The sequence below is a fragment of the Mobula birostris genome, chromosome 4 (assembly GCF_030028105.1).
Source record: "Mobula birostris isolate sMobBir1 chromosome 4, sMobBir1.hap1, whole genome shotgun sequence".
Classification (NCBI taxonomy): domain Eukaryota; kingdom Metazoa; phylum Chordata; class Chondrichthyes; order Myliobatiformes; family Myliobatidae; genus Mobula; species Mobula birostris.
The window spans coordinates 9,693,133-9,718,131 of NC_092373.1; the positions used below are offsets into that span (position 1 = coordinate 9,693,133).

The following is a 24,999-nucleotide window of genomic DNA, read 5'->3' on the forward strand; positions in this document are numbered from 1 at the left end:
TGGCCAACTTTTAGTCTGGCCTCCGCCCTTTGATCTGGTGGGCATGGGTGCCCCCTACCAAGAGCCAAAGCATGAAGCCCTGGCCCCAGGCAACACAGCTGTCTGGTCTTTGAGGCATGGAAGCCTCCAAACCCTACGACAAGGCTGTGATCCTTTTGGAGATGTGTACGTGTACATTAAGACATGTACCTACCAACTATCATGCCTTTAGGATGCAGGAGGAAACTGGAACTCTGGGGGTGGGGAGGGGGTGTGCGGTGGGGAAACACTTGCCAAGATGGAAAGAATGTACAAACTCAGCAAACTTAATGACAATCCTTTTTAATGTTGGTGAATTTCTTAATGGTGTAAAAGGGATACTGAGATTTTTTTTAAGCTGTTCAATGCATTTTCGATGCTTCCAACAATTTAAGGTTGTTGCAAGAACTATTACTGCCTATGGTTTAAGACCACAAGCCATAGGAGCAGAATTAGGCCATTCAGCCCATCAAGTCTACCTTGTTATTCCATCATTGCAGATTTATCTTCTTCCTCAACCCATTCTCCTGTCTACTGTTTGTAACCTTTGACACCCTTACTAATAAAGAACCTATTAACTTCCACTTAAAATATACCATCGGGTTCAGGAACAGTTATTTTCCCTCAGGCATCAGCTTCTTGAACCAGAGGCGATATCTTCACTAACCCCACCACTGACTGGATTCCACAATCTATAGACTCACTTTCAAGAACACCACAACTTGCATTCTATTATTTATTTATTTTTCCTTTTAAAAATTTGCACAGTTTATTGTCTTTTGCACATTGATTGTTTTATGTGAATGGCTGTATGAAAATGAATCTCGGTAGTATATGGTGACGTACATGTACTCTGATAATGAATTTACTTTAAACTTTGAGGTATATGGCTTTCTAGTTGCCTAGTATGTTTAAAATCTTGGTTTAGCTTTGAGGGAGATTTGACTCTGCATTTTAAATTTAGTCTGCTGGAAGATAGAATTAAATAAAAGTACAGGGTAATCTGGTCAAAACAAGGCTTTACTGCTACAGGTGGTGGCTTTGTCCTCAAATCTTTGTGTAAAAGGCAAAATGATTATTGGCGTAAAGTAAGCCGGCACACTTTTTCTCAACAGCATGCTGATCTTTGACAATGTTATTCAAAAACAGCATTGATTTCCACCGATGTTTTTATCTCTCAACCATCTCTAAATCTCAAAATGTTTATTTGCTACCCAGTTACTCAATGGGTACACATTTCCTCCAGAAACATATTTTTCAGGCACCATCTCTGTTCTCGAGTCTCTGACTCTCTAAGACATTGTAGCAGAATTAGGTCATCTGGCCCATCGAGTGTGCTCTGCCGTTCAATCATGGCTGGTCCTTTTTTTCTCTCCTCAACAACAGTTCCCACCCTCCCCGTAACCTTTGATGCCATGTCCTATCAATCTCTGCCTTAAATACACCCAGTGACCTGGCCTTTACAGCTGCATGTGGCAACAAATTCCACAAATTCACCACCATTTGGCTAAAGAAATTTCTTCGCATCTCTGTTTTGAAAGGGCGCCCCTCTATCCTGAGGCTGTGCCCTCTTTTCCTAGACTCTCCCACCATGGGAAACATCCTTTCCACATCTACTCTTTCGAGGCCTTTCAACATTCAAAAGATTTCAATGAGATTCCACGTCCCCCCCCGCATCCTTCTGAATTCCAGCGAGTGCAGACCCAGAGCTGTCAGAAGTTCCCCTTTCATTCTTGGAGTCATCCTTGTGAACTTCCTCTGGACCCTGTCCAATGCCAGCACATTGTTTCTAAGATGAGGGGCCCAAAACTTCATAATACTCAAGGTGAGGCCTCACCAGTGCCTTATAAAGCCTCAGCATCGCATTATTGCTCTTGTATTCTAGACCTCTTAAAAGGAATGCTAACATGGCATTTGCCTTTCTCACCACTGACTTGACCTGCAAGTTAACTGTTAGGGTGTTCTGCACAAGGACTCCCGAATCCCTTTGCATCTCAGATTTTTGGATTTTTTTCCCTGTTTAGAAAATAGTCTGCTCATTTATTTCTACTACCAAAGTGTATGACTATGCATTTTCCAACATGTCCCACTGCTTGACAACTAACTTGAACTTCACTACTTCGGTGTCATTTTAATCCCACAGTGAGATTCAGAATGCATTTCCCTGCCATCAGTAAGGTAATCTGTTTTCACTTCTGTTATATCTATCGATTTCAACCCTCAGTCGATTTTGCATTTAATTCCGACTTGGAAGGAGGCCCATGAAGTCTTTAAACACAAGAGATTCTGCAGATGCTGGACATTCAGAGTAACACACAAAATGCCAAAGGAACTCAGTAGGTCAACCTGCATCTATATAAAGGAATAAATAGTTGAGATTTTGGGCTGACCCTTCATTAGGACTCAATGAAGGGTCTTGGCCTGAAATGTCGACTCTATTGCTTTCCATAGATTATGCCCGAACTGATCAGTTTTTGCGTGTAACCTTCAAGCCTATGCTGGCTCACAGTATTCCTTTTATGCCATATATTTTCCCTATAGTCTATTCTGGCCACATATCATCAATTCTTTCTGCACCTACTTAATTTACACTGGCTAATTACCCTGGCAGCCTAGATGTCTTTGGGATGTGGAACCGAGCTGGAGCACCCACACAGTCAAAGAGGAATTATAAACTCTACACAGATAGCATGGCAGGGCAAGATTGAACCGAGCTCACTGGAGTTCTTCCATCTCATAGCTGTGCTACTTTTCCACTCAAATTTACTCCTGAAATACTTGGAAAAAAACTTTATTCATCTCTACACATCACTGTATCCCAGTAATCTCATCAACTTCCTTCATTCTCTTACTAAATGAGATTGTCCAAACTCTGCCAAGGTCTGCCATGCACCTGCTGCTGTTACTATGTGTGTTTGTTATTGAACATTGCTTTTTAAACCATATAAAGTGAAAAGCAGAATTAGGCCATTCAGGCCATCGAGCCATTCCATTATGCTTGTTTAGACCATCAGAGTCATTGGAGCAGAATTAGGCCATTTGACCCATGGAGTCTGTTCTGCCATTCAATCATGGCTGTTCCTTTTCTTTCTTCCTCTTCAGCCCCACTCCCCGGCCTTCTCCCCGTAATCTTTCATGCAGTGACCAATGAAGAACCTGTCAATCTCCACCTTAAATACCTGGCCTCCGCCACTGCCTGTGGTAACAAATTCCACAAATTCACCACCCTCTGGCTTAAGAAATTTCTCCACATCTCAGCTTTAAGTGGAAGTTCTTCTATCCTGAGGCTGTGCCCTCTTGTCCTAGACTCCCCCAGCAAAGGAAACATCCTGTCCACATCTACTCTGTCTAGGCCTTCCAACATTCCTAAGGTTTCAGTGAGATCCTCCATCACCCTAAATTCCAGTGAGTACAGGCCCAGAGCCATCAAAAGCACCTCATATGATAACCCTTTCATCCTGGAATCATCCTTGTGAATCTCCTCTGAACCCTCTCCAATGCCAGCACATCTTGTTCATGGTACTCAAAACTGTTCCCGGTACTCAAAACTGTTCGCAGTACTCAAGGTGAGGCCTCACCAGTGCTTTATAAAGCATCAGCATCTCATCCCTGCTCTTGTCTTTTAGACCTCTTGAAATGAATGCTAACATTGCATTTGCGTTCCTCACCACCAATTCAACCTGTGAGTTAATCTTTAGGGTGTTCTGCACAAGGACTCCCAAGTCCCTTTGCACCTCAGATTTACTATCACTGTCAACCCCATTCTGCATTCTCACCGTGACCTTCGATGCCTTGACTAATTAGGAACATATCAACCTCCACATTAAATATACCCAATGACTTGGCCTCCTTAGCCAACTGTGACAATGAATTCCACAGATTCACCACCCCTCTGGCTCAAGAAATTCCTCCCCATCTCTGTTCTAAAGGGACATCCTTATATTCTGAGGCTGTGTTCTCTGGTCCAAGTTTCTCCTGTAGGAAACATCCTCTCCACATCCACTTTATCTAGTCCTTTCAATATTCAGTAGGTTTCCATAAGATCCACCCCACACAAACCTAAACTAGCGAGTACAGGCCCAGTGCCATCGAACACTACTTGTGTTAACCCTTTAGTTCCCAGGATCATTCTCATGATTCAGCTCTGGGCCCTCTCCAATGCCAGGACTTTTGATTAGGAAATACTACAATTTTAAAACGTTCATGCTTGTTTTCCAGTCTATTTATGTCATAATCCTGTATTTCTCTAATAGTACCTTTCCCACCACCCTCCTCCAACTGTATAATCCATCTCTGTTTCTCTGATCCTGGCCTCCTCCTCTTCCCCAAATTTGATTGATTGATTTATGGTTGCTCTTGTCATCTAATGTCAACAGCATCAAAGACCCTATCTGTACTTCCGCTCATCCATATGGTCCCCTGTTTTCAAGATGGTGTCACGGTGTCATAGAACTCTATGGAACAGAAACAGGCTCGTCTAATCTATGCTGACCTATTGTGCTACCTAGCCCCATCAACCTTCACCAGGACCATAGCCCTCTGTACCCCTCCCATCCATTTACCTATCCTAGTTTCTCTTAAATGTTGAAATCGACCCCACATCCACCACCTCCGCTGGCAGCCCATTCACCACTCTCATCACCCTTGTGCTCCTCTTAAACATTTCACCTTTCACCCTTAACCCATGACCTTGAGTTCTGGTCTCACCCAACCTCGGTGGGAAAAAGATGTTCTTTTATACCTTTTCTGTCAAACTTATTCGAAGAAATGGTGTCATCAGCCGTGGTTGGCAGCTCATCCAGAAGAAGAAAAACTCTGATCTTAAGCTTCTGCTGCCTTGTGGCTATATCCACTCATGGAGAAGGCTTCGGGAGTAAACTCCTAGGGAATGTTCCAGAGCTGAAATCCCTAAGGCAGTCCTACTTTGGGTTCAACACCGACTGACATTTTATGCAATGCTGCTGGTGTCAAACTGTATCGGTCTCTGTAGTTCCTTCTGGTTTATCAGAAGCATGGAGAGGGTGATCTTGCTACATGGATATCAGCTTGATCTCCATATCATACTGCCCAGGCTTGCATATCTAGACAACTAGGACACAATATCCATGACCAGCGAAGACTTCATTCTCATTCAAACTTTTAATCGCATCTAATTTGTTTAAGGTTTAGTGTCGATTTTTGTCAATATTCATGCGAAATATTTTTGTTATAGTTCTGTTTAAATTGGTCCTGATTAATATCTAGTTAAGAGGATTGTACAATGTGACTATCGATATGTAATCTCATCGTCATGAAGTGATGTTTACTTTGAGGCCTGGGACAGTGGCTCTCATGTTTGAAATTCAGTTGTTATAAGTGCAATAGATACTTTCTGTGTTTGGCTTTTTATACTTTTTTGGAAGTGTTGACAAATGATAGATTCTTTTCATTCCTGGGTGAATTGCTCCATTGTATTCTGGTATCTCATGAGGAATTTGTCTTTTTTTCGATATGTAACTTTGATCACTGAATTCTGCATACTAAATTTGCTGCCTTGATCAATTTTTATTGCTTTGAGCATTTCAGCCTCAAAATAAGTTTTGTTTTCAGAAACATTTAATATCACTGGCATATGTCTTAAAATTTGTTGTGGCAGTAATACACTGCAGTACATAATAAAATAAACATTATTTACAAAAAGTATATATAAATTAAATAAAATAAGCAGTGTGATAAGAAAGAAACAATAGTGAGGCAGTGTACTTGGGTTCATTGTTTATTTGAAAATATGAAGGTGGTGGAGAAGAAGCTATTTCTGACAAGTTGAGTATGATTCTTCAGGCTCCTGTACCGTCTTGATGACGACACTGGGAAGAGGACATGTCCTTGGTGTTGGGCATCCGTAATAATGGATGCTCTCTTTTTGAGTCATCACTTTTTGAAGGTGTTCTCAATGCTGAGGAGGCTAGTGCTCGCGATGGAGCTGGCTAAGTTTATAATTTTCTGCAGCACAGATCCTGTGCAGTAGTCCCTCCATTCCAGATGGTGATGCAGACTCTTAGAATGCTCTTCACGGTACATCTGTAGACATTCGTGAGAGTCTTTGGTGACATAGCAAGTCTCCTCAAACTCCTAATGTAATATAGCTGCTGTTGTGCCTTTGTAATTGTAAACCTTAGATGGGAAAGATAACTGAAGTTTTTCTTGGGAAATGAAGGCTGCAGTAAGAAAAAAATCTTGCCTCTGCCTGGTTTCTCTTGTTGGGATGCTGCTTTAAAAGCTGCATAATACTGGGGTAAAACATAGTGTTCTGTCAATACAGTAGTCTGCACATATTTGTAGAACAGTTTGAGATGATTAAAACCATTGGACTCTTAGATATCATTGTCCAAAGGGCTCTGCAGTGTTATGATACCAGTAGAAAACGGCTGTATTTGATCCAGATAACTCTGTGTGATGACCTTGCTTTTGGTTTGAATTCTGTATTTGTCCAAGATAACTAATCGGATATCTTCAAGTCAAACAGTGAATGATGAAGAGATGGGGCAGAGCAGACAAAAGAGGAGTTGAATAGAGAAAGTAATGAATGAGCAGGGAAACTAAAAAAGAAAATGACTGCAACCTGCTAATACTTAGTTTTTAAACAATGGTATTACTGCAAAACATTTTTCAGTTACAGGTAGGTCTGCAACTCTAGATAAATGCTCCTTTTCCCCCAGGTTTTCTTGCTCTTTTCCTGATTTTCCTGGATTTCACATCAAGAATTAGAAGCATATGTCAGGAACAATTAGTAAGTCCCACTGTTGTAGGTAACAAGTTCTCCTTCAGGATACCATCTTGGCTTCTATTTCAGTGCATAGAGGAGACTGCAGTATTGTTGGTGGCACTGTCATTAGCATGAGACTAATATTAAAGATTATGTGGTATAAGCCTGAAACGTCGACTGCACCTCTTCCTAGAGATGCTGCCTGGCCTGCTGTGTTCACCAGCTATTGAGACCGCTTTGCTGAACACCTACGCACTGTCCGCCAGAGAAAGCAGGATCTCCCAGTGGCCACACATTTTAATTCCACATCCCATTCCCATTCTGACATGTCTATCCACGGCCTCCTGTACTGTAAAGATGAAGCCACACTCAGGTTGGAGGAACAACACCTTATATTCCGTCTGGGTAGCCTCCAACCTGATGGCATGAACATTGACTTCTCTAACTTCCGCTATTGCCCCATCTCCCCCTCGTACCCCATCTGTTACTTATTTTTATACACACATTCTTTCTCTCACTCTCCTTTTTCTCCCTCTGTCCCTCTGAATATACCCCTTGCCCATCCTCTGGTACCTCCCCCCCCACCATCTTTCTTCCCGGACCTCCTGTACCATGATCCTCTCGTATCCCTTTTGCCTATCACCTGACCAGCTCTTGGCTCCATCCCTCCCCCTCCTGTCTTCTATCATTTTGGATCTCCCCCTCCCCCTCCAACTTTCAAATCCCTTACTCACTCTTCCTTCAGTTAGTCCTGACGAAGGGTCTCGGCCTGAAACGTCAACTGCACCTCTTCCTATAGATGCTACCTGGCCTGCTGCGTTCACCAGCAACTTTGATGTGTGTTGCTTGAATTTCCAGCATCGGCAGAATTCCTGTTGTTTGCATTCTCCCAAGGTACTGGCTAGTATACTACTAACTGCATATCACCAAAGACAGTTAGCATTCCTTTCATTACTGCCCTTTGGATCTGTGTCCTGTGGTCATCACAACAGATTCAGTCGTGTTTGAGCCTGTGTACATTACGTCTATTGATGCTTCTGGACACATCTTCAGTGATGTTCCTGGAATCATCGGGTGTTTCGGGTCTTTCAACATCATACAACTTCCTCCAGGTAACCCAGCCGGGGCTCTTCAGACCCCAGCTTGTGTCCAGATGGCTAGCTACTTATGACTCCATGGCTCCCCTCTTTTGAGCCACAGCCATCTTGAGGCCCTCTCTGCCGCATCGGTGGTACTGCGGATGGCTCTCCTCTTCCTCTCTTCCTCGATGCCCAAAATGCTGAAGGCTGTAACTAAAGAATGGACTATGAATCCCTTACAACCAACCTCCACTGGGAGACACCTCGCTCTCTATCCAGCCTGCTGACAGTTGCTGACCAGTCCTGCGTAGTTGGAGAGCTTCCTTTCAAAGGCCTCTTCCAAGCTGTCTTCCCATGGGACTGTCAGCTCCAGCAGCACCATTTACTTAGTAGACTCAGACACTAGGTCAATGTCTGGTCTCAGGGTGGTGGCCGCAATATGGTTGGGGAACTTCGGCTGCCCTTCGAGGTCCACCAACAGCTGCCAGTCCCTTGCAGAGATCAGATTGCCTGCAGATGTTCTTTTGGCAGGTATTGGCTGCTCTCCAGCTCTGACAAAGGCAATGGTCTGCTTGGAGGGTCGGGACCACTTCGCCCACTCAACTCCTGTGCTGACGGCTTCAGCGATGGTCTTCAGAACCTAATTCAGTCGTGTTTGAGCCTGAAATACTTGATTTTAGATATTTTATAATGCTTTTCCTGATGTTTCTGAAACTAGACTAGCTTCACTTGAGAATGTGCTATGGCTTTTTGAGGTAAGATGTTTGCCATGAGAGTTTGTATCGGCTAAAATATCCCTTGTATTGTGCCCATTTGCTAGAGAACAACCGGACTTTAATTGGTGCTTTTTCTAATTAAGCTATTTGACTATCTTTCATTGTCACTGAAAGAGGTTTTATTTGGTTATACTTATCTGAAGACTGGCAGTAGTGCAAACTGTTTCCAATGATCCAAGAGCCCATGAGCATTACCTCCTTTTGCATTATTTATTAATTAATTATTATGAATGATAATGAATCAGATTTATTATCACTGGCATATAACTTTATTTTGTGCAGTGCAAAGGCATAAATATAAATTGCAAAAAATCATTTCACATCATCAATGTTAGTGATAATAGATCTGATTCTGAAATGTAACTATTCCTGGTTTGTTACTGTTTAAGGGTAACTCATAGGGAAAAAGATCGAGGTGGGATCTGATTGACATCTATCAAATGCCTAAAGGCCTGGACAGAGTGGATGTGAAGAGGATGTATTCTACAGTGGGGGTATCTAGGACCAGAAGGCACAAGGATGTCCCTTTCGAGCAGAGATGAGGAATTTCTTTTCCCAGAAGGTGGGGAATCTGTGGAATTCATTGCCACAGGGGGATGTGGAGGCCAAGTCATTGGGTATATTTAAAACGGAGATTGATAGATTCTTGGTTAGCAAGAGTGGCAGGAGAATGGGTTGAAAGTGAATATAAATGGCTGTGGTGGAATGGCACAGCAGACTTGATAGGGCAAATAGCCTAACTGTCTCCTCACTTTTAACCACTATATGACATGCTGTTTATGTGTGAATTTCCTTTACTTCAGACTGCTCACAACACTGCCACAATCAGTGCCCCAATTAACAATTTATGTAGCTGCATTCTCCAACTGGCTGCAGGGTTGAAAGGTGAAAGCATAAAAGATTGGTCTTGCTTTTTTGCAGGGGCTAAATTACCTTTATTTCTTCCCCTCTTCTTTCTCATCCTAGTATTTTAACCACTCTCAAAATAACTCTTTCAAAATAAGTCATTAAGTGTGGTTCCCACAAGTTTATTCCAAATACGAGATGTGCATATTCTTGTAGATTAATCATTGCGCTGAGGCTACACCCATTGCATATTTTGTGTGGGTTTTTAGCCAGGCCACATTTTTGATGTGTGTTCCCATGAAAATCATTGGAGTTTAAGTCTTAGGTTCTAACTGTGGATTTATCTGCTTATCGTGTGTCGAAGAGATACAGTTGGGACCTGAAGTATGTGTGAAAGTTGAAGAGAGTGTTTGGAGGTGAATTACCCATCTAGTTTCCCTGAGGTAATTTTGTGTAACTTTGAAGTAGAGCAGGGAATTATTTATGTCCCCAGTTTATGAGCGCCGATCTTATGAAATCCCCCCCCCCACATATAAACAAACCCCCATCATATTAAATTCAAAAGTTGAGCATGCTTGTTCCTATGAATGGCAGGAACTAGTTTCAACCACTGCCGCCCCCCCTCCCCCCCCCGCCCAAGTCATGATTGTTCTTATCATTCTTGTGTGCTTTTAATGCCATTCATTATATTAGATTACTAGACAACCCGGTGACCTGTTGGGGCACCCTTTCAGAGAAAGGTAGTGCTGTCTTGACCATAATGTCACCCTTCTCTTTCCACACGGCATAATTAGGCTGTCCATATTTTTTTTTACCCTAATGCTTGATAGAGGATACGAAGCAGCAAACTTCCAGGGTGCTGATTTTTCTTGATGATGTGGCTTGACGCTCTCCTAAATGGACGAGATAGCCCTGCCCCTTTGCTGCGGTTGGTGTCGCTGCTGTGAGCATCGTGAGGTGAAGCTGAGGCTGGCCGTGGGCATGTGTCGTGGTGTCGCGGAGCAGTTTCCATTAAAGCTGGAATCGGCTCGGGTTGTGGAAAGCAGGGCCTGTTGATTGATGAGTGAGCAATCTTATACAAATATATAACCCTGAACTTTGCATGCATTCTGTAAGTTAGCCCATTTTAAGTCGATTTAGTCAAAAAAAGTGCCACTGTAATGCACCGTTTGGGCTAATTGGAGGTCACAAACAAACAGAGCATGAGAATTTTAGTAGTATATAGATGTGTCACAGGTACAGTGAAATGTGAAGTGCGTTGTTTGTGCCAATGACTAGCACTGCCCGAGGGTGTGCTAGGGTGCAGTGCATAAGTGTTACCACGATTCCAGCACCAACATAGCCCACCTCTTTAGAATGTGGGAAGAAACCGGAGCACCTGGAAGGAAACCCACATGGTTGTGGGGAGAATATACAAACTCCTTACAGGCAGCGGTGAGAATTGAATCCCGAATGTGGTGTTGTACAGCATTACACTAACGGCTACGCTGTTCACACTGTACAGTACTGGAAATACTGTTATCCCATTAAATGATTTTTATGTATTTTCCAACGTGGACAAAATCGATTTAGATATAGGAGCAGAATTAGGCTATTTGGCCCATCGAGTCTGCTCCGCCATTTCACCATGGCTAATCCATTTTCCCTCTCGGTCCCAGTATCCTGCCTGCTCCCCATATCCATTTGTGCCCTGATTATTCAAGAATCCATCAACCTCTGCCTTAACTATTCCCACCTACTTGGCCTCCACAGCCACCTACGGCAACAAATTCCACAGATTCACCACCCTCTGGCTATAGAAATTCCTCATCATCAACGTTCTAATAGGGCACCCCTCTGTTCTGAGGCTGATAAAACCATAACTTGTAGATGTCTGTGAAAACACAACTTGTTCATTATTCACAGACACCCTGTATATACTAGAACTCATAGATGCTTGGGAGTGTTAGAGGACACTGGCATATAAAGTACCAAGATTAAGCAACACTAAATTTCACTTCAATTGTGGCAAAGAGGATTGATTGTATGCCAGAATGAAATCTCAGAGGATCTAAAATTCTGGGCTGGAGCTTTTCCCTCTCTGCTGATCAAAAGACCCCCATACCCTATCTTGTATAGTCATACTTTATTGATCCCAGGGGAAATTGGTTTTCGTTACAGTTGCACCATAAATAATAAATAGTAATAACCATAAATAGTTAAATAGTAATATGTAATTTATGCCAGTAAATTATGAAATAAGTCCAGGACCAGCCTATCAGCTCAGGGTGTCTGACCCTCCAAGGGAGGAGTTGTAAAGTTTGATGGCCACAGGCAGGAATGACTTCCTATGACGCTCTGTGCTGCATCTCGGAGGAATGAGTCTCTGGCTGAATGTACTCCTGTGCCCACCCAGTACATTATGTAGTGGATGGGGGACATTGACCAAGATGGCATGCAACTTAGACAGCATCCTCTTTTCAGACACCACCGTGAGAGAGTCCAGTTCCATCCCTACAACATCACTGGCCTTACGAATGAGTTTGTTGATTCTGTTGGTGTCTGCTACCCTCAGCCTGCTGCCCCAGCACACAACAGCAAACATGATAGCACTGGCCACCACAGACTCGTAAAACATCCTCGAAGGACCTCAGTCTCCTCAGGAAAAAGAGACGGCTCTGACCCTTCTTGTAGACAGCCTCAGTGTTCTTAGACCAGTCCAGTTTATTGTCAGTTCGTATCCCCAGGTATTTGTAATCCTCCACCATGTCCACACTGACCCCCTGGATGGAAACAGGGGTCACCGGTACCTTAGCTCTCCTCAGGTCTACCACCAGCTCCTTAGTCTTTTTCACATTAAGCTGCAGATAATTCTGCTCACACCACGTGACAAAGTTTCCTACCGTAGCCCTGTACTCAGCCTCATCTCCCTTGCTGATGCATCCAACTATGGCAGAGTCATCAGAAAACTTCTGAAGATGACAAGACCCTGTGCAGTAGTTGAAGTCCGAAGTGTAAATGGTGAAGCGAACGGGAGACAAGACAGTCCCCTGTGGAGCCCCAGTGCTGCTGATCACTCTGTCGGACACACAGTGTTGCAAGCACATGTACCGTGGTCTGCCAGTCAGGTAATCAAGAATCCATGATACCAGGGAAGCATCCACCTGCATCACTGTCAGCTTCTCCCCCAGCAGAGCAGGGCGGATGGTGTTGAACGCACTGGAGAAGTCAAAAAACATGACCCTCACAGTGCTCGCTGGCTTGTCCATGTGGGCGTAGACGCGGTTCAGCAGGTAGACGATGGCATCCTCAACTCCGAGTCGGGGCTGGTAGGCGAACCGGAGGGGATCTAAGTGTGGCCTGACCATAGGCTGGAGCAGCTCCAGAACAAGTCTCTCCAGGGTCTTCATGATGTGGGAGGTCAATGCCACCGGTCTGTAGTCATTGAAGCTGCTGGGGCGCAGTGTCTTCGGCACAGGGACGAGGCCAGGTTTCTGGCCCGTGTTTGTCTCAGTTTCCTCGTATATTGGTGAACTACCCCAGGAATCAGAATCGGGTTTGATCACTGGCATATTAAAAAAGTGAGCTAGTGTACATGAGTTCATTGTCCATTCAGAAATCTGATGGGGGTGGGGAAGAAGCTGTTCTGAAAATGTTAGTGAGTGTCTTCGGGCTCCTGCATCTCTTCCCTGATGTCTTAGGTGATGGGGGTCCATAAGGATGGGTGATGCCTTTTTGAGGCATCACTCTTTAAAGGTGTCCCTAATGCTGGGGAGGCTGGTGCCTGTGATGGAGCTGGCTGAACTTGCAACTTTCTGTGGCTTTTTTCAATCCAGTGGGAAAACAAAATTCTGTAAACATGGGGGTCCAATGGATCATGAGGGATGTAGACTCCTATCGCCTCATTAACTGCTATGGTGAATACATTACGTTTGAGCCTCTACAGCCTTCTTGGCTAGTGAATTCCAAAGATTCACTCCCAAGGTGCAGAAACTTTTCATCTCTGTACGGGCTTGGTTGGCCCTTTTTGTTTCCTTGCCCAGGGGAAACATTAACCCATCATTGACCCTTAATTGGGCAGAATCAGCTTGTTCTGCAATTTAACAAGTGATGGTTGCACCATTACAGTATAGGGCCATAGAGCACTACAGCACAGAACCAGGTCCTTTGGCCCCATCTATTCTGTGTCAAGTTATTCATCTGCTTAGTCCTATTGACCTGTACCTGGGCTATAGGCCTCCATGCCCCTCCCATCCATATACTTAACCAAATTTCTTTTCAAATTAACCCCACATCTACCACTTCCAGTGACAGCTTATTCTACAGTCTCACCACCTTGAGTGAAGCCCCTTAGTTCCCCTTAAACATTTTACCTTTCACCCTTAACCCATGACCTCTAGTTCTAGTTTCACCCAGTTTCAGTGGAAAAGGTCTGATTGCATCTACCCTATCCATACCCGTCATAATTTGTTTCTACCTCTATCAGATTAATATCATACATTCCAGGGAATAAAGTTCTAACCTATTTAACCTTTCCCTTATAACTCAAGTTCTCATATATCAAAGAGAAAAAAAATCAGTATCTGAAATAATAATCAGCCAGTCTTGATGCAGAGTGTCGACTCAAAACGTCAACAATTCCTTTCCCTTCACTTGCTGCTCGATCCACTGAGCTCCTCCAGCAGATTTTTTTTCTCTCTCTGGATCCCTGTGTTTCCAGTCTCTAGTGTTTTCTTAATTCTCGTTTTTTTTGGGTGGGATGAGGTGAGGCAGGACTTTATGTAGACACATTTCTTTTGGTGAGGTGTTTAAATTTATTCCCCTGTTGCGGGCTTGCGATGCAGCAGTTTATGTGATATTGCTGCGTTTGGTTCGCCGACTTGTTGCAGCTGAATGTGGGTAGGTCTGCTTTGTCGCATTGCAGACTTCAGTTTCCCGGAGCTGCCAATCGGATATTTTTTTCCCCGGACGCCGCCACGCCCGAACTTTGCATTAAAACAAAACTCCATAGCGGACAGGGAACTCTCCACAATTAATTTGAAACGAGCCCTTTGCAAATCTGTTATTTCAGTCTCTTTATCAGCTGTGGAAAGTCAGCACATTGCTGTCGTACCCGACTGCTAATCCTACTATATTCAAATTAAGCCACCGCCCCTCTAACTGTCGGCTCTGTTAAGATAGTTGATGATTTGGCCAGCTAGTGTTTGGGCGTTCTCGTGAGCTTTTCTTTTTGAAATAATGCGTCTGTATTTTTCGAGCAAGCTGCTTTTAGAGAAAATGGTGCATTAGAACGCAGAAATGAAAGTACAATGCGGCATCTAGTGCTGTTTGTTTTCCCTTCAGTCCATGTGTAACAAGGAGAGAGTTGGTTAATGTAACACACATCAAAGTTGCAGAATTCCTCGTGTTTGAGTTGGTTAATGTGGTGCCTTAGCTCAGCATTGATCTGGCCTGAGTATTGACAGGGTATTTGTGAAAAGTGTTTGTATTTTCTGAAGGATAAGAGCCCACTTGCGATAAGGGATCTTGTAAGTTTAGTTTGCCTATGGTTCCGTTTATGTATTTTCTAATGTTTATGTGTTTCTTATATTTTAGCCCTGATAACTACTGGAATTCTATTTCGTTTAAATTTGATTTTGTTACCTAATGAATGATGTGGTGTACTGGTGATCTGAAACTGGGCAGTATGCCCTAAAACAAGGTGGCACTTGTGGACCTGAGTTTAGGGAAGAGTTGAATGGGTTCGGACTTTATTCCCTGGTCTAGGAGAATGAGAGGAGATTTGACAGGTATACAGGTTTGACGGGTATTGATAAGTGCATTGATAAATGCAAGCAGGCTTTTTCCACAGAGCTTGGTGAGACTACAACTATATGTCAAAGGTTAAAGGTGAAAAGTTAAATATTTAAGGTGAGCCCTTAGCTCATAGGCTGATGATGGTGTGAGCGAGCTGCCAGCGGAAGTGATGCATGTTTTTTTTTATTTCAACATTTAAGAGAAATGTAGATCGTTTTGTGGGTGGGAGGGCTTTGGGCTGGGTGCAAATTCATGGGATTAGGCAGATTAATAGTTTAGAATGGACTAGATGGACCGAAGGCTTCTTTCTCTGCTGTAGTGCTTTATGACTCTGGAGTGCACAGGATATCTTCAGGAAGTAGGATTGTGAAAGATGTCTGTCAGAAAGTGATCCAGTGGTCCCTGTGAGATGTTTAATTTTGAATTTTAGTTTTCAGGATAGTCACTGATCACCCTATTACGTGACAGATGAATGGTGTTTGGGTAGATTTTGATAGTCCATTGATTATATGGCTAAAGGGAAAGAGTGGGATGGGAAAGGAAATTATTGATCTAAGGTTCCAGAAGAGAGTGAATGGGAACTCAACACTGCATTTAATTTCAGCAAATTGTGGCTTCAGGAAGGAGGGCAGCCTGTGTTTTAGAAAGTAAAGGTTTGCATTTGCATAGCACTATACACTATTTCCCAAATTGTTTTATCATTGAATACTTCTGCAACGTGATCAGTATTGCTTATCTTGACATATTTAGAAAGCCCATATAAATGTGCTATGAAGGTTTTTAAAAATATAGGTAACTGTTTCTCTTCAGAATTTTTGCCATTACGTGAGTGTGGGTGATTTTTGCCTCTTTGCATGTTAATATTATGTTAAGTGCTTCACAGGTGGCCTTGCTGGGAATAGTCATATGTAAATTATGCCAGGAAATAAGTCCAGGACCAGCCTATTGGCCCAGGGTGTCTGACCTCCCAGGGAGGAGTTGTAAAGTTTGATGGCCACAGGCAGGAATGACTTCCTATGAAGCTCAGTGTTGCATCTTGGTAGAATGAGTCTCTGGCTGAATGTACCCCCGTGCCCAACCAGTACATTGTGTAGTGGATGGGAGACATTGTCCAAGGTGGCATGCAACACCATTTGGTGCTACACCATTGATCTACACCATTTGGTGCTCTTAACGATCTCTACGGACGAGTCGTCGATGTTCAGTGGAGAGTGGTCGTTCCGTGTCCTTCTGAAGTCAACAACCATCTCTTTTGTTGACATTCAGAGACAGGTCGTTGACTCTGCATCAGTCTGTTAGCCGCTGCACATCCTCTCTGTATGCTGACTCATCGTTCTTACTGATGAGACCCACCACGGTCGTGTCATCAGCGAACTTGATGTGAATTGAGCTGTGTATTGCTGCACAGTCGTGGGTCAGCAGAGTGAACAGCAGTGGACTGAGCACACAGCCCTGGCTGGGGTGTGGGGGGGGGGGAGCCGCTCGTGCTCAGTGTGATGGTGTTGGAGATGCTGCTTCCAATCCGGACTGACTGAGGTCTCCCAGTCAGGAAGTCTAGGATCCAGTTGCAGAGGGAGGTGTTCAGGCCCAGTAGGCTCAGCTTTCCAATCAGTTTCTGAGGAATGATTGTGTTGAATGTTGAACTGCATTTGAACGTACGTGTCTTTTTTTGTCAAAGTGGGTTAGGGCCAGGTGGAGGGTGATAGCAATGGCGTCGTCTGTTAAAAGGTTGGGACGGTACGTGAACTGCAGGGGGTTCAGTGAGGGAGGCAGCAGGGTCTTGATGTGCCTCATGGCGAGCCTCTCAACACTTCATGATGATGGATGTGAGTGCAACCCGGTAGTCGTTGAGGCAGACACTGAAGTCTTCTTCGCCATGGAGACGATGATGGCGGCCTTGAAGCACGTAGGAACGACGGCGCTGCTCAAGGAGATGTTGAAGATGTCAGTGAAAATCTCTGCTAGCTGGTCTGCACATCCTCTAAGCACTCTGCCAGGAATATTGTCTGGTCCAGCAGCCTTCCATGGGTTGACCCTGCACAGGGTTCTCCTCACATTGGCCACGATAAGGCACAGCACCTGGTCATTTGGAGGAGGGGTGGCCTTCCTCGCCACCACGTCATTTTCTGCCTCAAAACATGCGTAGAAGTTGTTCAACGCATCTGGGAGGGAGGCATCACCAGCACAGGCAGGTGGTGTTGTCTTGTAGTTGGTGATGTCCTGAATGCCCTTCCACATGTGCCGCATGTCACTGCTGTCCTGGAAGTGGCTGTAGATTCACTGGGCGTGTGCACGCTTTGCCTCTGATGGCTCGGGACAGTTGCCCTCGCTGTTGTTCGGGCTGCCTTGTCGCCTGCTCTGAAGGCGGAGTCATGGGTCCTCAGCAGCGCACGCACCTCCGCGGTCATCCATGGCTTCTGGTTAGCGTGTGTAGTGATGGTCTTGGCCAGCGGTCCCCAACCACCGGGCCGCGGACTGGTACCGGGCCGCAAGGTAAGTGCTACCGGGCCACGAGGAAACAATATGATTTGGCGATACGAGTCAGCTGCACCTTTCCTCATTCCCTGTCACGGGCACTGTTGAGCTTGAATGCACGCGAGGTCATTACCTGCGCGTTGTCCATGTCAGCGCGGGAAGGAGATCAACTCCTCGTGTTTGCAAATGACGGCGGGCTGAAAATTATGTTTGCCATAACATCTCTGCCGGCATTCTGGATCAAAGTCAAGGGCGAATATCCTGAGATAGCCACGGAAGCACTGAAAACGTCGCTTCCATTTCCAACTTATCTCTGCGATGAAAGTAACAAAAACTAAATTGCGGAATAGACTGGACATAAGGAACCCCCTTCGAGTATCGCTGTCTCCCGTCACCCCTCGATAGGACCGTCTTGTTGCAGCAAAACAAGCCCAGGGCTCCCACTGATTCAGCGATATTGGTGTGTTGCAATGATTTTATATGTTCATACGGGGAAAATATGCAGTGTGTGTTTAATATCCAAACGTTACTTAAAATGTTATGATGCTATTGACTTATATAATCATATAACAATTACAGCACGGAAACAGGCCATCTCTGCTCTTCTAGTCTGTGCTGAACGCTACTCTCACCTAGTCCCACCGATCTGCACTCACCCCATAACCCCCCGATTCCTTTCCTGTCCATATACCTATCCAATTTAACTTTAAATCATAATATCGAACCTGCTTCTGCCACTTCTACTGGGAGTTCGTTCAACACGTATTTCAAGCCCCCCTGTCCTCCCCTGAGAATTGGCTTATCGCTATATTCATGCGAGGAAAATATACACTGTATGTTTAATATTAAATTCGTTAGATAAACCCTTTTAGAAACAAAATTGAGTGTATTAGCCACTTATCACCGATATTCCGGTCGTGATTAACAGCGCCCCCCTCCCGAACAGAATCGCCAAAAACGATTTATAGCAAAAAACGGCAAGTGCACGCATACGCAAGTCACGCATGTGCACTGGTGCCCGCGCAAGGCTTCATGGTCGTTGTAGTCTTTTGGGTAAGCACAATGTATTTGACTGCTACTGTACTCTTGTCCGTTGGCAACCACCCCCCCACCCCCGATTGACCCATCCGCAAGAATATTGTCAATATGAAACCGGTCTGCACTGCAAAAAAGGTTGGGGACCCCTGGTCTTGGCCATAGTGACGTCATCGATGCACTTGCTGATGTAGCTAGTCACTGATGCCGTGTACTCCTCTAAGTTGGTAGAGTCACCATCAGTTGTAGCCTCCCTGACCATGTGCCAGTCAGTGTGCTCAAAGCAGTCTTGAAGAGCAGAGATGGCTCCTGCTGGCCAGGTTTTCACCTGCTTCTGAACTGGTCCAGAGCGCCTAACGAGTGGTCTGTATGCTGGGATTAGCATAACAGAGATGTGGTCTGAGTAACCGAGGTGGGGACAGGACTCCACCTGGTAAGCGTCGGGAATGTTTGTGTAAACAGGGTCCAACGCATTCTCCCCTCTTGTTGCAAAGTCCACATTCTGATGGAATCTGGGGAGCACTGACTTAAGGTTCGCGTGGTTAAAATCTCCGACGACAGTAAACAGTCCATCAGGGTGTGCGTTCTGCAGTTCGCTAATAGCCCCATACAGTTCACAGAGCGCCTGTGAACACTGAAGCAAAGTATTCATTAAATACCTCTGCTACCTCCTCTGCTTCCTCCTCTGCTTCCTCCTCTGCTTCATGCACGTTTCCACTATTGCACCGGATTGGTCTGATTCTTACATGTCTCATCCTCTTGCTCTTCACATATTTGTAGAATGCCTTGGGGTTTTCCTTAATCCTGCTCACCAAGGTCTTCTCATGGCCCCTTCTGGCTCTCCTAATTCCATTCTTAAGCTTCTTCCTAGCAACCTTGTAATTTTCTAGAGCTCTAACAGTACCTAGTTTCTTGAACCTTTTGTAAGCTTTTCTTTTTAACTAGATTTTCTACATCCTTTGTATACCATGGTTCTTTTACCCTGCCATCCTTTCCCTGCCTCAATGGAACATACCAATGCAGAACGCCATGCAAATGTTCCCTGAACATTTGCCACATTTCTGCAGTACATTTCCCTAAGAACATCTACCAATTTATGTTCTCAAGATCCTGCCTAATAGCGTCATATTTCCCCCACCCCATTTAAATGTTTTTCCAAATTGTCTGCTCCTCTCCCTCTACAGTGCTATGGTAGAGTTGTGATCAAACCTCCAAAATGCTCTCCCACGCAGAGATCTGATACCTGACCAGGTTAACTTCCCAATACCAGATCAAGTGAAACTCTCCTCTAGTTGGCTTATCTACATATTGCGTCAGGAAACCTTCCTGAACACGCCTAACAAACTCTACCCCATCTAAACCCCGTGCTCTAAGGAGATGCTAGTCAATATTAGGAAAGTTAAAATCACCCATCACAACAACCTTATTATTATTGCACTGTTCCAGAATCTGCCTCCCTATCTGCTCCTTGATGTCTCTTTCAGAGTGCGGGGGGGGGGGGGTCTATAAAAGCACCCAGTGGAGTTATTTATCCCTTTCTGTTTCTGACTTTTGCCCACAATGACTGAGTAGACAATCCCTCCATGACTTACCACGAACAATGTTATAGTTCCACGTATTGACCCACACTCTTAAGTTCATCGCCTTGTTTATTATACTCCTTGCATTAAAGTAGACACATCTCAAACCATCTGGTTGAGTGCATTTTTGCTCTATTTTCTGCTTATTCTTCCTCACCAACTCTCTACAAGCTGACACTACTTGTGCACCAACCGCCCCATCCTCTGCCTCTTCACTTCCATTCTCACACCCCTGTAAATCTAGTTTAAACCCTCCCTAATAACATTAGCAAACCTCTGTCCCAAGATGCTGGTTCCCGTCCAGTTCAGGTGCAACCCGTCCCACTTGTACAGTTCACTCCTTCCCCAGAAAAGCTTGAAACCCTGCCCCCTGCACTATCTCCTTAGCCACTCATTTATCTGTGCTATCTTCCTATTTTGACCTTCGCCATCTCGTAGCACTGGGAGTGGTCCTGAGATTACCACCTTGGACATCCTGCTCTTCAACCTTCTTCCTAACTCCCTAAACTTACAGCGCAGGACCTCAACCCCACTCCAGCCTATGTCATTGGTACCAACATGTACCATGACCTCCAGCTGTGCACCCTCCCCTTCAAGAATATTCTGCAACCACTCAAACATCTAGCACCCAGGAGGCAACGCGCTATCTTGGCATCTCTTTTGCTGCCGCAGAATCTCCTATCTGTCCCCTTAACTCTCAAGTCCCCTATGACTATTACTCCTACCTTTCTGAGGCCCAGAGCTGACCACAGTGCTATTGGTCTGGCTGCTGCCGCCTTGTCCAGATAGTTCATCACCCTCAGCAGTATCCAAAGGTGGTATACCTGTTGCTGACCCTGCACAGACTTCTTCCTATCTTTACCTCTTTGTTCAGCCATCTACTCCCCGAATTCTGCACTTTGGGCATAACCACCTGCTCAAAAGTTGTGTCTTATCAAATGCTCCCTGCCAGAGGTTCATCCATGTCCATCTCCTTAATGCAGTCTTTCATGAGCTGGAGTTGGCTACGCTTCCCGCAGGTGTAGTCATCAGGGAGACTATCAGGTTCCATGAATTCCCACATCCTACAGGAGGAGCATTCCACTGCCATATCTACCATCTTGCTTGCACTGTGCAATGGGCAACCAAGATCAAATCTTCTAACTGTTTTTGGCCTCAGCCTGTCCTCGTTGAAGCCTCTTGAGTCAAAGCCTGGCGCTTCCACTCTCACTGCTGACCCACTCCCAATGATTGCACCCCCGCTTGTCCCTTCTGTACTTTTATTTACTTTGAAGTGCTCTGCTCCTGCTGCTGATCGGGCCTCCGGAATCAGAATACAAGAACATCCTTTTAGAACAGAGATTCCTTTAGCCAGAGGGTGATAAATCTGTGGAATTCATTGCCACAGATGGCTGTGGAGGCCAAGTCATTGGGTATATTTAAAGCGCAGTTTGATGGGGTTCTTTATTTGGCAGGAGATTGGGGTTGGGATAATGAAAGTCATGATGAAATAGTGTAGCAGACTCGATGAGCTGAATGGCCTAATTCTGCTCCTTTGTGTTATGGTCTAAACTTTTTTGCCCAGCTAAATGGCCTTTGTGCCTAAGAAGTTTATATTTGTGGAAAAAAAGTTATAAAATTTGAGGTCAAGGTTGAATTGTTGATGTCCAGGAGTGAGGAGTGGCCATATTCTAAGGCGGGTTCTGATCCTGAGATTCACGGAGCTCTCGATTAATGCTAAGGATCCATGGCATGAAAAGAGTTGGGAATCCCTGGTCTAAGGTAACCTTGAATAACTGGAATATTGGAACAAAAAGAAGAAAAACATGGCTGTAATCAAAATTTGTACCTGCAGTGATATTTTCTTTATTTTGCTTTAGGTCTTAATCATTATGGGAAGGGAGGACTAACCAGGATTCTACCATGATTGGAGGCTTATTCATTTATAATCACAAGGGAGAAGTTCTCATCTCCAGAGTCTACAGAGATGATATTGGGTAAGTACTATTGCCATTGAGACAGACTTTTCTTTGTAGTAACTATTTTACCTTCAAGATATTTTAGTATTGAATTGTTAATGGGATGATGTTGCCTTGAGCCATTGGGAAAAATGCCTTGTTAATGAGAGAGGTCAAAAGAGAATGGCCAGACTGGTTCGAGCTGACGGGAAGGTGACAGTAACTCAACCAAAAATAATCTCAAAAACTGCTCATGTTCTCTGTGTATTGAATGGAAGAAACACATACCACCATTGATTAGGTCCCTGGCAGTGGGCTTGTGAATAAAATTAACAAAATAATTTTCTACTTATCACCAGGGATGGTTTTGATCCTTTATTGAAGGTCCATAGTGAGAGATATGCAGCGTCTTACTCTCAGTGGCTCCTTTATTAGGTACCTCCTGTACCTTAGAAAGTAGCAACCGTGTGTATGTTCGTGATCTTCTGCTGCTGTAGCCCATCAATATCAAGGTTCGACATGTGCATCAGGAGATTCTGTTCTGCACACCACTGTTGTAACGTGGTTATTTGAGCTACTGTCACCTTCCTGTCAGCTCGAACCAGTCTGGCCGTTCTTTTTTGACCTCTCTCATTAACAAGACATTTTTCCCACAGAAGTGCCCCTCACTTGATGTTTTGTTTTTATAACTATTCTCTGTAAACTCTGGAGACTGTTGTATGTGAAAATCCCAGGAGATCAGCAATTTCTGAGCTTCTCAAACCACCCCATCTGCAATCAACAATCACTCCATGGTCAAAGTCACTTAGATCAAATTTCTTCCCCATTCTGATGTTTGGTCTGAACAACACTGAAACTCTTGACTGTGTCTCCATGCGGTTATGCACTGAGTTGCTGCTGCATGATTGGACAATGTGCAGGTGTAGCTAATAAAGTGGCCACTGAGTGTAGTTTGAAAGCAGTTGTGAGGCACAGTATAAATGGAACGGAATGATTTTGACCGTATCCCAAAAACTTAAGCGCAGTAGATATCTGGTGTAAACTTAAAATAATTCTCATCTCATGCTGTTCAGTTGTAATAGAAATTACAAAATAGCACAAAATTATGCAACTGCTCAATTTTATTATCGACTCTAGTTATCATTGAGGCATACAAATCCGTTCAGTTCCCTGCAGCATGCAAACTTGTGTGTTAAATTTGTCTAGAAGAAATCGATATCGTAGCATTTAGTAGCAACACTATTGCAGTTCAGGGCAACGGAGGTCAGTTCTGCTGCTGCCTGTAAGGAGTTTGTGTGTACTCCCTGTGACCATGTAGGTTTCCTCCCACAATCCAAAAGATGTACTGGTTAGTAGGTTAATTGGTCATTGTAAGTTGTCCTGTGTGTTAAAATAGGTGGCTGGGCTGTGTGGCTCCTTGGGCTGGAAGGCCTGTCCCACGCTCTATTTCTAAATAAAGTAAAATAATTCTCATCTCGTGCAGTTCAGCCATAATAGAAACTACAAAATAAAATGAAATTACAGGTTTCCCTCACCATCCGAAGGTAGAGCGTTCCTATGAAACGGTTCGTAAGCCGGAGTGTCGTAAAGTGAAGAAGCAATTACCATTTATTTATATGGGAAAAATTCGTGAGCATTCGCAGATCCAAAAAATAACCTACTGAATCATGCCAAATAACACATAAAACCTAAAATAACAGTAACATATAGTAAAAGCAGGAATGATATGATAAATACACAGCCCATATAAAGTAGAAATTCTTTTCTGCAATCATTGCACTGTCCACTGTAGCGAAAATCTCACGCAAGCGCTCTCGGCTGAAACACGGCACAAACGCTCTCGGCAGAAGCACTCTGTCCAGTAACCTTTAAGCTATGAAGCTGCCAAATCATACCAAATAACACATAAAAATACACAGCCTATATAAAGTAGAAATAATGTATGTACAGTGTCGTATCACTTAACCAGAATTGGGAAGACAGCGAGCACACTGATGATGGTGTGTTAGGCTGAGTTGTCGGAGGTTGGGGTGGTGGGACACTAGGATGTCATCTCATCATCGTCTGTTTCCATCAGGGCAGGCAGGTCATCTTCTTCTATGTCTGCCTGCCTCGATGTCGAAGGTCAAGGTTCGTTGTCTGCTATGGCTGATGTGGATTTTTCTAGCATGCAGTTCTTTGTAAGCACTCAAACCATCCTGCAAATATGCCCTAAACCTACGTACCCTTTCAAAATTAAAGTTGTACTTTTCTGCAATCATTGCACCATTGTTAATTGCTGCGAAAATCTCACGCAGTTGCTTCACGTTCAGTTCCTGGGCGACTTCACTTTCGGTCCATTCACTACTGCATTCGGTTTCGATTGTTATCCTTTCTTCTTCCAATTGTATCTGCTGTTCATCTATCAGTTCTTGGTCATGGGATGCCAAAACCTCTTCAACATCATCTTTGTCAACTTCCACAAGCCAGACTCACTTTGTCCTTACTTTGTTCACCACAATTGAAACGCTTAATTATGTCTAGTTTTACGCTAAGTGTAACACTCTTGCAAGCTCTTTTAGGCTTTTCCAATACCTTAGAACTCATCTTGCTAACGGATGCTCAAAATAAATTGACATAAAGCACAGATGCTCACAGGCACATGTTTAAGCAATGCCGCCTAGAATGCAGTTCCGGGGGAGCTTGGCTGCTTGGGGCGTGCACTGCCTTTTTTCATAATAGTGAAGACATCTT

At 44.2% G+C, this 24,999-nt stretch overlaps 1 protein-coding gene across 1 annotated transcript in view; it reads left to right on the forward strand.

The window, feature by feature from the left end:
- The window catches only part of LOC140196156 (AP-2 complex subunit mu), an 84,576-nt gene that overhangs the window by 5,178 nt on the left and 54,399 nt on the right, over positions 1-24,999 (forward strand). Inside the window, exon 2 of the mRNA XM_072254901.1 lies at positions 22,189-22,305. Within this exon, the coding sequence (XP_072111002.1) occupies positions 22,232-22,305 (74 nt within the window). The 5' untranslated portion in view covers positions 22,189-22,231. The remainder of the gene's footprint in view (positions 1-22,188; positions 22,306-24,999) is intronic.